At 41.3% G+C, this 13,069-nt stretch overlaps 1 protein-coding gene across 1 annotated transcript in view; it reads right to left on the reverse strand.

Annotated features, from left to right (window-relative positions):
* Positions 1 to 3,513: 3,513 nt before the first annotated feature.
* Positions 3,514 to 13,069, reverse strand: part of LOC148021320 (GTPase LSG1-1-like) — a 29,840-nt gene continuing 20,284 nt past the window's right edge. The window contains exons 5-8 of the mRNA XM_087699193.1: positions 5,707 to 5,800; positions 5,552 to 5,608; positions 5,395 to 5,474; positions 3,514 to 5,295 (exon numbers count right to left, since the gene is read on the reverse strand). Coding sequence (XP_087555319.1) covers positions 4,158 to 5,295; positions 5,395 to 5,474; positions 5,552 to 5,608; positions 5,707 to 5,800 — 1,369 coding nt within the window. The 3' untranslated portion in view covers positions 3,514 to 4,157. The remainder of the gene's footprint in view (positions 5,296 to 5,394; positions 5,475 to 5,551; positions 5,609 to 5,706; positions 5,801 to 13,069) is intronic.

The raw sequence follows: 13,069 nt of genomic DNA on the forward strand, positions 1-13,069 counted from the left end.
TAATGCTTCCCTCATTTCAAGCATCTGTCTTGTGTATACAAAAGATGCAAAATGTAACCATATGCAATACCCAAGTGTTCCATCACAACCATCTCCAACATATCTTACCAACTCGTGAACGTTAAAAAAGGAGGCGGCTTACTTGTTGAAGAGTCTTCTAGATAAATATTTCCACCCACCCACAAATCTATATACTTCTTTCCTTCAAGTTCATAACCTATTAGCCTCATCCTTGTCCAACAATGCTCGATGATATATACTTCTCCAAGATGAATAATCTGGATCTATGTGAATAGTAAGTTTATATTTGCATGCACTTGCGCTTGTGTTACTTAACGAGGTATCGTTAGACATTTTAGCAAAATAGAATCAACTACATGATAATATTATAGAGAAAAAAAGGAAGTACAAAAAAGAGAATGGCACAATGAATAAATCTAGAAAAACGAACGAATGTGTTTTGGTGTAAAAAACTCAATCATCTAAAATTTCACAAGTTCCAAGAGAAAAATGACTAAAAAGATAACCCCTAACATGGATTAAAGAATGGAGGCATTTGGTGACCAAACTCTTCAATGAATTATATATTCTCTTGTTAATCACATCTGAACAACCAAATTTTGAGGGTTTATTACTCTAAAACCTCTTGTAATTAGCAACTTAATCAAATTTCTTACAAGTGTCATTTTTGAAACATTTTTTGCCCTAATGGATACATTGACTAAAGCCATCAAGTTTACACTTGGATTAAGAGAAGGAACCCACTCTTGCCTTGAGATTACCAACTCGAGATTATGTAGCATGAATACTTGAAATTAATTGAGTCTTTAACTTTTATACTAGCATGGGGGCTCTAGTCTTTTTGAAATACACTTGGAAACATCAAGACTTTTGACAAAGGTCCACACCCATCTTGCATCACATAGCAACTATTTTGTCTATCAAGAGGCAACTACCTAATTGACTTGACTCAACAAGTAGTCTTTCTTAAAGCTTCCAACAACTTAGGGTATTGGAAGGAGAGTACCTTGAGCAACTTCAACTTGTCCTAAAATCCAACTTAGAAAGACTCAATTTGAAGAACTTGAGTGCCTACTACAACTATATGTGACTTATAGCATTCATTAATTCATACACATCAGTTTTCGCACCATCACCAACACTAGTGTGTGCCTGTTTGCTTGATCAACTTCTCTATCTATTCACACTAATATTTCTATCACTTTTAGTAGTTTTTGGTACTTGGTGTAGCAAAATATTACTTTTGTTTCATTACTCACATTTGATTAGAGTCCTTTCAGTAATAATCATTTTTATAATGATTTTTATGGAAGAAATAGTATTTGCCTCATCTCTCCTCTCCATTAAACTACGTAATAGATAATACTTCTATTTTTTTCACCTCATTCCATCTCTCCATCATATTTTTATGGAAGAAATACTATTTGCCTAAGAGGAACCTCAATCCACTTAAGTTTTAAAATGACTTCTTTCCAAACATTGACAAGTTGTTAAGCCACAAAAGACTCCTTGATATTAATCTTTTGAGTGCTACTAAAGAGGATATCCTCCCAAAGATTTCTAAGCCAAAAGCATGTGAAAACTTTACCCTTACTAATCTAGTCATAGAGAAGAGGAGCCCAAGGTTGACTTTTTCATGCAAAAACTTTGCTCCTACTAAACTAGTCATAGAGAAGAGGAGCCCAAGGTTGACTTTTTCAAGCCTCTTTAATGAAGTGCACCACTTTCTAATTGACAATTGGGCCAACCTTAATGGTACTCTTAAGAAATTAGGCATGCACCACCTTTTGATTTTCAAGTGGTTAGTATCTATTGTTGTATTTCACTAAACCCTTTCATACTAAGCAACAATAGATACTAGCAAGTTTCTCATTCAATTTTTATAACAAAAATGCTTCCATTTCAAGATAAACCTCTTAATAAATTTGCATCCACCAACCCAATGAGATTTAATATAACAACCAATGTTCTTGAGCATGCTGATAACCATAACTCTTAAAATGTAGCAACATTTCTCTTGAACACATATCATCATATTTCACTATACATGAGCAAGAAAATAAGAAAACTATAAGCAAATATGATGGAAGCTTTTGCCCTTACCTTGGACACTTATGGAAGACAAAGAGAAGAGTTTGAGGTTGAAGATAAATTGAGCTTGCTTGTGTTTAGGTTTGACTAGATCCTAATACACCCATATTGTTCCTCCTCCCTCCATTGAGAATGGTTTGTTCACCTATAATTTTGATATTTTTGATTGACATACTAAGAGAGGATGAAATTGCTCCCAAAATAACATCAAAATGTCTAAGAGATGTTAACCAAGGTCCCTCTCCAATAAGCAATCCCTAAGTGCCAAGGTATAGGAACTACTTAGGAACATGCCTCCACTACTCTCAAACAAGGCTTCCTCAAGGGGACCAACAATTTGCAAATCTATGAAGTGGCCTTTCTTACAAAATGTCAATCATTCTCTTTCTAAGCAAAGATAAGTACATGCACCTACGCATGAGTACACTTGAATAGAACAAACTCATTTTGAACTCTCCTATTTTAATTTGGTTCCTTGGAATTACTTGCTAGTGTAAGTGATTGGAGAATTCAAATCAAACTGATATAATATTGTGTATGACTTGTACGAGGAAAGCTATAATATTCCTCTTGACCATTCAATCATGTTGCAATTCAAATTGTCAAAAGTTCATTATATGTTTAAGTTATACAAGGAAAAGTATGAATATACTCAATTCATCAAAGTTCCCCATACATTCTATCTTTCAAATATAATTCTCTAAGTAACTAAATGTCATGCAAACATGTCCACATTTGGGAACAGCACCTAAATGCTTTCAAATTCAAGCACAAACTAGCCATATGCATACACATCTTGTAAGTCCCATTCATATTTGAGCTTCAAACAAGGAATACTTGGTCTCAAATTCAGCCACAAACTAGACATATGCATGCACAGTTCATAATACTTGATCTTGCACATGCTTTATGTTCATGACTGGGAATGGCCAAAATGTACTATTACAAGAATCCGCAAGTAGATATTTTGGCATGCACATATTCATGTTAAATGTAAAGCAAGAGGAATAAAGTTACAGCATTACTTTTATCGAACAGTCACTCCATTTATTGCACGGTTTTAGGTCTACTTTAATTTAAAGCTTCAACAAACATAAACTTAACACCATTACACACTACATACACATTTATATGGGACATTAACTGCATAGTCTGTGCGTGCATGTGTATGGATGCTTTTTCCATACATATTGACACCACCACTTTACCATAGCAAGGTGCAACACTTTTCACCACATGAACTAACAGTAGGAACAATGGTACATGATGACAAAGTTAGAGCTACTTGAAACCATGTCAAATAAAAAGACGTTTTCAGGTTCTTCCCAATGAGGTGCATAATTTTTAGCCTGAAAAGTAACATTCCATTTTGTATAAAGAAGCACCCCACAGAGCCAGATGAGTACAGAATTATTGTTCCTTGCTTTGATGTTACTCTTCAAGCCCTTGGGAAGGAGGGAAGAAGGAAAGAAAGAACGTCCAATATATTCCTTCAAAATGACAAAGGCCCATCTTTGGCATTATTTGAATGCACACCATAGGGATTGCCAAAACAGAGGACATGGAAGCATGCATATCCGTGTTCTCATTCCCATTCATTCAGGGTAAAGGGAGATGACCAATTCATTCTACTGCATAAATTGTGAACTCCTCCCTTCTTTCACACCTATGTTGCATCCGATTTAGACCAATCCTCGTGGCTGAAGCCTGAACATCACAGAAATGTTCACAATCCATGGAGTGCTCAGGCCCACCATGTACCGAATCATCATCAAAACAAACGGACTGCTAAGGCCCACCATGTACCGAATCATCATCAAAACAAACGGACTGTTAAGACCTGTAGAAATACCACATCGAATATTCAAAGATATCACTACAGGAGGCATATACCATACATTCAAGTGCCAGATATACCTTTTGCACAAAAGAACCCCATTTCATGACAAAGTGGCTGCATGAATACTACACCCTGCAAGTTGGTTTACAATATCAACATAATGCAACACACAAGTTCCACCTTGTTTCCAGTGTCTGTCATTAAATTACAACGAGTTTGTCACCGAAGCCACCTGGGCAGCACCATGGCTCACAGGTTTTGCAACACCTTGCACTAAAGGCATCCCATCACCTTGATCATTTCCTGCCCTCCAAGACCTATCCTTACGCCTGGGTATCTTCTTGTGCATCTTGTGTGACAGAGCATCTTGGGAAGATTTCTTACCCTTGTTAGCAGTAGAAGCAAAGTTCAAACCTTCTGCAGAGTCAAATGAATCCAGATGAGCCATAACCCCATGATATTCCAAGTTGTCTGTGTTACCTCTACCATGCTCCAAGGAGAGGGAATCATCATCTGCTTCCAGAACACTGTCAACTGGAGGTAGATGATAATGAAGCAACTTTCCATTCACGTAATCTTTTAGAATCTGCCTTGCTGCTCGGGTCTCATCAGCTAGCCCTGCTGAAGCAACAAAACCCCGAGACTGACAGAAGGTATGAAGCAGCTCATATGCTGCAGGTGGTCTATCTTGAGGTTCGTAGGGCTTTGGCTTTGGTAGTACAATCCCATATAGCCTTTCTAGAGTAGCTCTTGGAACTAAATTTGCAACAACTTGAACAGGCCCTCTATGATCAGTCAGTCTATCAATTGGCAGAACTCCTGATGCAACCATCTCTGAACGTGAACTCCTGAAGGAAGGAAAAACTAAACCAGGACAATCACATAGCATCAGCTTTTCTGAAATTATCAGTGTCTGAAAATGTTTCGTCTTTCCAGGAGTAGAGGTCACTCCTGTCCTCTTTTCACCAACTAATGCATTTATGCTGGAGCTCTTACCAACATTAGGATACCCAACAAAACCCACCACAGATTGCCTAGAAGGCACACCAGCACTGGTGACACTCTCAGCATCTGTAGCTTTCTCTAGTTGTTGTGTGCTATATTGCTGTACATGACTCGTCAGAGAATTTCTTAAAGCTTCCTGCCGTAATTTGGAAATATGCTCTGCTTCAGCAGTTAGCCTATGCAGCAACTCATCTCTACTTAATATCCGGGTGACATCCATGTTCTCATTGGGTAAGTCATCCTGCTCACTCTGCTGTTCAAGCCCTTCACTTGAATTTTTGGCAGACCAGAAAAGGAAAGATAATCCTTGAGAGTTGAAATAGTCTGCCCACTTCAAGCTGCAATGGAGCAGAACAATCAAATACAGGTTATGAACATTAACGTCTGTTGAGAACATGCCAGACTGAAAACCAGATCATATTGATCATGATTAGTACCGCGCTGCAGCTGGAAGAAGATCTGCTTTGTTGACTAGAAGCATTGTTTCTTTTAAAGGGTCAACCTCCTTAACATATGCCTGTCGCAAGGGAACACCTTAAACAACAATGCACACCAATGTATCTAGTGACGACAGTAAAACTCACTGTCACCTACCTCCAAATCTGGGCATCGATAAAATAATGGATTCCGTGCATCTACCACAGTCACCACCTTGATTGCAGACAATGTGAGAACCGCATGAACTAAGTATTTCCACAAAAACCAATAGGTCAAATGCTTCTAAAAGACAACAAATAGAAAGGACTTACCAGATCACTGCGTTCTATCACTCTCCATAATTGTCGCCAGATGTCAAGGTTCTTCTCAAATGGAGTTATCACAAGCTTGTCATTTTCCTCCAGCCTAGCAAAGAACTTCAAGATTATTTGTTATTATTATGCCTTGCCGTCATCATATCTGTGCACTGTGTGAACACCAATAAGTGCACAAACACGGAGAATGAGAAGAGAATACCAACTTAAAAGCATTTTCCTTGCACAATGGACTTAGCCAAATCTTGAAAAAGATTTTGAAATCTTGAAAAAAAAGTCATCGTCTTTACTTATCACTGCATTACCTTGTACTGCACCTCCCCCTTGTGTGTGATTTTTTGTGTAGTTTCTAGATTATTTGTGTAATTAAATTGGAGTAATTATTTATGTCAAACAAGAGTAGTCCTAGGCTATAGGCATCCACCAATTATAGAAATTCAGATTATAGTGGAGGTCATCTTCGGAATCTAAGTCGCTTGGTCAACGCACTAAGATGGTCATGTAGGTGGTGGTCTTTGAAAGCAGATGGGACATTCCAAAACAACTCACAATATGAAGCTCTTCTTCTAGCAAGACTTTGTCCAGTTGAGAATGGTGTTATAACTCTGGCAGAGAATCAAGGTTTCTGGCAAGGATAATTGCTCAGAGATGTGGGAGTACATAATTGCTCTGAGAGATGTCCAAGTATATTTATAGGGTCATATCGATGTGTGTTCACTGCTTGATGCTGCTCAGAATTAGTCATAAGATGGCTGCCCGTAGTGGTGATGCATGAGGAACTTGATAACTTCATGAATCAGACTAATATGATTTGAAAGAACTCAATAACTTCATGAATCAGGCTAATATGATTTGCAACTTGTCTAGTCTAGATTTAATAATTTGACTCTCTTTTCTTCAACAATCTGAATCCTTCCCTCCTGATATCCCCATTGTTTGGGCAAAACGGACCAGCTTTGGGACGTGTCGGACCAGCTAAACCTGCTGCTGCTCAAACTGCCATTGTACTCATTTTACCAGCTGCCCTTGTTACCACTACCAAGTCCTGACACTGCTACAGTATGTTTCATTGCCATACAGCCCCTTGAGCTCCATCCCATGACAATTGTACTTTCACCCAAATATTATTGCTGGTATAGGCCTTGCAGAGGCAAATCCAAGAGAAACATTAATGGCAACAGCCAACCCTCCTGCAATGGCAATGCCTCAAGTCTAGGAAACAATACAGCTGGGGAATAGCAAACATGTACACTTCTCACTAAACAAAATGTGGACAAGGACTTTGAGAAGCACATTGGCCTACCTTAATTAGAGAAGTGAGAAAAACTGCCAATCAAAAGTAGATAATGAGATCTTAGGGTGTTATTTGGGTGAAACTGTGAGAGTGCAACAGAAAGAGAAAGTTGAACATGGAGAGGAGACAAAGAGAGAATCCAGGAGAAAGAAGGAACAATGTGACTGCAATGGCTGAAGGTACAAGGCTGCAACAGTCAACCCCAACACGTAGGTCTACGCGTCAGTGTGGGCATCAAATAGTAGCAAGGGGATGAGAGGATGAGGAGAGCTGGCGGACCACGAAGGATCAATGATGGATAATGAGTGGGAGGGTTGGCTGCCTCTATATAGGCAAATTGGGGCAAAAAGTGGCCATGCCCAAAATAGGGCGCCTAGGACAACCAAAAGTGCCCAAAAAAAAAGCACAAATGTGCCCTCCATCTAAAGTGTCTAAAACACATAAAATGACAAGCAAAGACAATGTCAAAGCTCCTAGTGTCCTCATCTTACTTAGACTCAAGCTCACAAGCAAGAGATGACCACACAAGACACACAGCTGCTAACACCCCCCCCCCTCAGGTCCTAGACGTGGTAGAAGGCCAAAGGAGATGCGGATCCGAGGGTGGCCAGAAGGGTGCCAATGCTATCTTACTTAGACTCAGGCTCACAAGCAAGAGATGACCACACAAGACACACAGCTGCTAACACCCCCCCCTCAGGTCCTAGATGTGGTAGAAGGCCAAAGGAGATGCGGATCCGAGGGTGGCCAGAAGGGTGCCAATGCTAATGAAGTCTATCAATGAAGAAAGCCAACCAAGGAGTAAGATCCCCTCTCCACATAAAAATCCGCTCAAACAAAAGGCCACCATAGGGCAAGGGAAACTGAGAGGCCTCGGACGGATCACTCTTGAAAACTCCAATTAGGGATGGGTGAGCCAAGCCTCTAACCCAACTATGAGACAATAGCAAAAAACTATCGAAAGCACCATAAGTTGCATAGAAAGAACAGGAACCAAGGACCAAGCAACAAGGGATGGTGGCTTGATGACAAAGAAAATAGTTCGCCGCTGAAAGGAACGGCCCAAAGTAGAGTGGAAACCCTGAAGAAACTCCTCACGATCCTAGGAAGCCCCCTCTAAAACACAAAGGGCAAGAAATCCACAACCGCATCACCAATATCGTCCTCCACTAAAAGGGATGGGAGATACAAGGGAACCACCAAAGGAGATGGTGGGGGATGGGATGGAGCCTGTGGGATAAATGTTGCACAATCAAGAATACGTGCGGCAAAAGAAAGCTACCTCGAAGGGCCCTGCACAATGGAAGGGGAATGAAGCATAGATAGCCCCCTCTCCTTCCAACCTATCACAAAAGTGGCTCCTATAGAAGAATCCTCAACAAAGAGGACTGGCTCAGTGAAGCCAAAGCGAGTCCCAAGTCTAGGAAGGCCATAAATTGAGAGGAGAGGAAAGCCACATATAGGGCCTTAGAAACAGAGCTCGATGGACAATCAAACAATAGAGGCAAGGTGCCAAAACCACTAATAGGCATGGAAACGATGTCACCGGCAATGACAAGACCCTGTAATAGATGGAGATCCTACAATAAATCACCTCGATGAGTCATATGACTCAATGCACTATTGTCGATGAGCCAAGGCTGCCCAAAAGACGAGATAGTCGAAGAAGGCTCCTCCACTGTTGGGAACAAAGGGTCACTGCGCCTTTTACCACGTTCGGGTGTGCAAGCACCCTTACACCTATACTTTATATATATTATCAAAAACCTAAAGTGGTACACTTCGCCATTGTACCCACATCGAGTATCAAGCTCTCACTCTCTACTCTACACTCACTCCCCCTCTCACTGTGCATACCTTAACCGCAAGCACTCTGTCTCGATCCTCACACACTCGCTAACAAACTCGTATCAAAGCACGCAAGGAGTGCACGCTTCTCGAGACAGCTCAAGAGTGCACACTTCTCAAGGCGATTGGTAAGCGGATAACTTGCCTTAGCAAGTGACTGTCAAGCGGGCAAGCCTGGCGAGCACGCGACAGATTAGACGATCAGGCGGCATGTCAAACGGACCAAGCAACAGGCTAGGAGCAGTCTATGAGGGTACAATCAACAAGCCACAGGGCACGTCAATGCCTTCAGCAATCACACAAGTTTACGCCAGCACAGGTGATTGTTGGGAATAAAGGCCCTCGTGCCTTTTAATGTGCTCGGGTGTAAGCACACCCTTAGCACTTGTACTTTCATATATATATATCTATCTAAAAACCTAAAGTGATACACTTGTCATTGTACCCAAAAAGATCGTGCTCACTCTCACTCACTCTCTCACACTCTCTCTCTCTCTCTCTCTCTCTCTCTCTCTCTCTCTCTCTCTCTCTCTCTCTCTGTGTGCTGCTAACAATCCCTGTGTGTCTCAATCCTCGCGCTCGCCTGTCACTACAAACTGGTATCAGAGCTGCGGCTAAGGTGTTCACACTTCTCGAAGCCCGTGCAAGTCAACAGGTTACGTTTCTGTCAGGTGACAATTCCACGTTGCAGGCGCAGATCAAAATGTCAACTCTTGGTTGCAAGTGCAGGTCAAAACGTCACCTCCTGGTCAGACGGGTCAAAACGTCACTTCCTGGTCAGACGCAATTACGTGGTTGCAGGCGCAGGTCCAAAAAACGTCATTTCTGATCTAACGCAGGTCACGCGAGCAGGCGACCATCATTTCTAGTCTAACGTAGGTCACACGAGCAGGCGATGGGCTGGTGGCTGTAAATGGGGAAGATTCGTCATTTTTCCTTTGTAAAAATTTTTAATTTTTTCAAAGTTCCCTGCAAGCAAGCCCTTTGCTCACTGACCAGTGTTCGTGCGTATAAGCACAGTTCAGGATTTCGAGCAGATTTGTGCCAGAAATTTGGGGATTTGTCCAAATTTGGTGCGAGCAAGACACAACAATGATATCTGTCTTAGAAATTGCAAGAATTTGTGACATTTTGCCTCCGACATTTGGGGCTTTTCATGTATATGCAAAAATTGGGCTGAAACTTACCCAATTTCTCAACATTGATGCACATTGGACCCCATGCAATTTGGGGCTTTCGCAATTTGGGAAAATTTTGTGTGCCATTTGGTCATTTTATGTACATACGGGTTTAATTCCATGCAATTTGGACACCTAGAACTTGAAAACTTTGGGAAACTTGGGATTTGAAGCATTTGCCTAAAGGGCAAAAGTGCTACCATGCAAATGGTTTTACAAAATGAAAGTCACTTATGGTCCTTTGCCAAGGTACAAGGCACAACTAGCCACTAAAGGGTACAAGCAAGAAGATGGAATTGATTTTGATGAAATTTTTTCTTCTGCAGTCAAAATGACTACTTTGCAAACCATTTTGGGCTTGGTTGCATTTGAAGATATAGAACTCATACAGATGGATGTAAAAACACTTTTCTTACATAGTGATCTGCATGAGGAGATCTATATGAAGCAGCCTAAGGGTTTTGTTGCAAAGGGGAAGGAGCGCATGGTATGTAAACTCAACAAGAGTTTGTATGGGCTGAAACAGGCACCATGAGAATAGTATCATAAATTTGATACATTTATGCCATCTCATGGATTCCATAGATCTCAAGTTGATCACTGCTTATACACCAAGAAGGCAACACATGGCAGTCTTATTCTCTTGGTTTTGTATGTGGATGACATGTTGATTGCAAGCAGGGATGTTTATGCTTTGGACTCCTTGAAACAAAGCCTGCACAGTAGCTTTGATATGAAGGATCTTGGTGAGGCCAATCATATTCTTGGTATGCATATACTCAAGGACAAATCGCAAGGTCTTCTCTATCTGTCATAGTAGGAGTATATTACTAAGGTTTTGCAACATTTCAATTGGGGGAAGGGGGAGGAGGGGGGGAACCATTGGTGTACCATTGCCTCCATATGAGAAACTTAGTGCACATGACACCCCTACATCTAAGATTAAAAGGCTGAGATGGCCAAGATTCCTTATGCTTCAGCTGTTGGTAGCTTGACGTATGCTATGGTTGCTACACATCCTGGCATTGCATTCGCAGTGGAAGTGGTTAGCAAATACATGGCATATCGTGGCAAAAAGCATTGGGAAGCAATAAAGGGTATCATGAGATACCTCAAGGGCACAAAGGACTTGTGCATCTACTTTGGGAAGTAGAAGTCATCTGTTGTTGGCTTCACAAATGCAAGCTATGGTGGTTATCCTAATGCAGGAAGTCTACTTCAAGATATATGTTCACGTTCACAAGGGGAGCAATCTCTTGGATATCTAGGTTGCACACATCTGTTGCATTGTCTACAGCAGAGGTAGAGTGTGTGTCTGCCACACTAAGGCATGCAAGGAGGCTTTATGGCTTTCACGTTTGGTGAGAGAGCTTGGCATTACAGAGGTTCCTATCCTCCACTGTGATAGTCAGAGTGCTATCATGCTAGCACGGAATCCTGTCTTTCATGCAAAGACAAAGAAAATACAGGTATCATTTTTTCTACTTAACAGCAAGAGCATTGAGCTTGTCAATGTACATACATATAATAATCTTGTAGACCTTCTCACGAAGAGTCTTCCAGTAGAGTAGTTTGCTCATTGCCACCAAATGATGGGGGTTGGATACTATATGTGTATTTCAACTTTGTACATACACAGACTTAGTTGATTCTTTCCTCTACCTTCAGGCATGTTGCCTTTAGGTGGAAGGTTGTTGAGAATAAAGGGTCCCCGTGCCTTTTGCAGTGTTTGGGTGTGCACGCACCCTTACACAAGTACTTAATATATATTATCAAAAACCTAAAGTGGTACACTTCGTCATTGTACCCACATCGAGTGTCGAGCTCTCTCTCTCTTCCTCACTCTTTACTCTACACTCACTCCCTCTCTCACTGTGCATACCTTAGCCGCGAGCACTCTATCTTGATTCTTATGCCCTTGCTAATACTCCACCTAATAAATGTGTAGAAATATCAGCTGAGTGGTAATGGCAGGTGACAAAGAAAAGGTAGACAAAGGCTCTGATATAGATATAGATCCACACTTTGCTCCAAGACGAAGGTGAGGATATTTCCTCCAACACTTCTCCTCAAGGTATGAGGACTTCCCACAATGAGGACATGTGGGATATCCTCTACACTTCCCCACAAAATTTGTATCAGAGTCGAAAGATGACTCCCACTTCTTCCTCTTCCCTTTCTTCTACTTGGCTTGTCCTATACCTGAAGATAAGGCCGCATAAGCACGGCCATATGCACAAGTTCTCCAAGAATCTGTCTCAATGTGACGTGCATTCTGCTCAAGCACCAATGGGACAAGCTCCTCCCAAGTAAGTCTCTCCCGATCACAAGAAGTGAGAAGACTCACATAGAACACATCATAAGGTGGTGACGGAAGATATGAGAGAAGTATCATAGCTAGGTCCTCCGAAGAAATGACCGCAATCAATGCTCAAATGTCTAGATCATAAGGAGGGATGTCAATCTTCTCCAAACCTCTGAGGTGGTGTAGATACTCTAACATGCTTGAGCACAAAATCTATACAACTCAAAAAGAGAAAAGAGCGATCTCTTGCATTTGACTACTCCCATAAAGCTACTGAATCCGCGATCACACCATCATGAGGATCCACGATAGATTAGGTTATAAGGAAAGTAACAAAATCCCAACAGTCACCATCATCGAGGAGGCACTTCATGGAACATGACTATAGAGGACAATTTGTCCCATCCAACTTGTCGGGTGTGGGAAGAGAGGGTAGGACTGGCACCTACTCAGGAGACGCCATCAATGCCAATCAAGGATTGGAAACCCTAGAAAAATATAGCAAGAAAGAGAGAGAGAACTGTGGTCAGTCTGAATCATCACAAACCACACGATCCCCTACACATACACATCGTCCATAGATGTCCTTTGATAAAGTACCTCCAAGAAAAGAAAAAAGATGTTGCCGCTAGGATATTCTCCACCTGTATGGGGTCCATATATCTACGGGTCAACCAAAGATATATCAGCAGCAATGTAGACAAGGAGTATTTGAGGTGTGAGAGACCACTCGAT

This window comes from Lygodium microphyllum, chromosome 18 (genome assembly GCF_053477565.2).
Source record: "Lygodium microphyllum isolate KBCC chromosome 18, Lygodium_microphyllum_v1.1.10, whole genome shotgun sequence".
Taxonomy (NCBI): domain Eukaryota; kingdom Viridiplantae; phylum Streptophyta; class Polypodiopsida; order Schizaeales; family Lygodiaceae; genus Lygodium; species Lygodium microphyllum.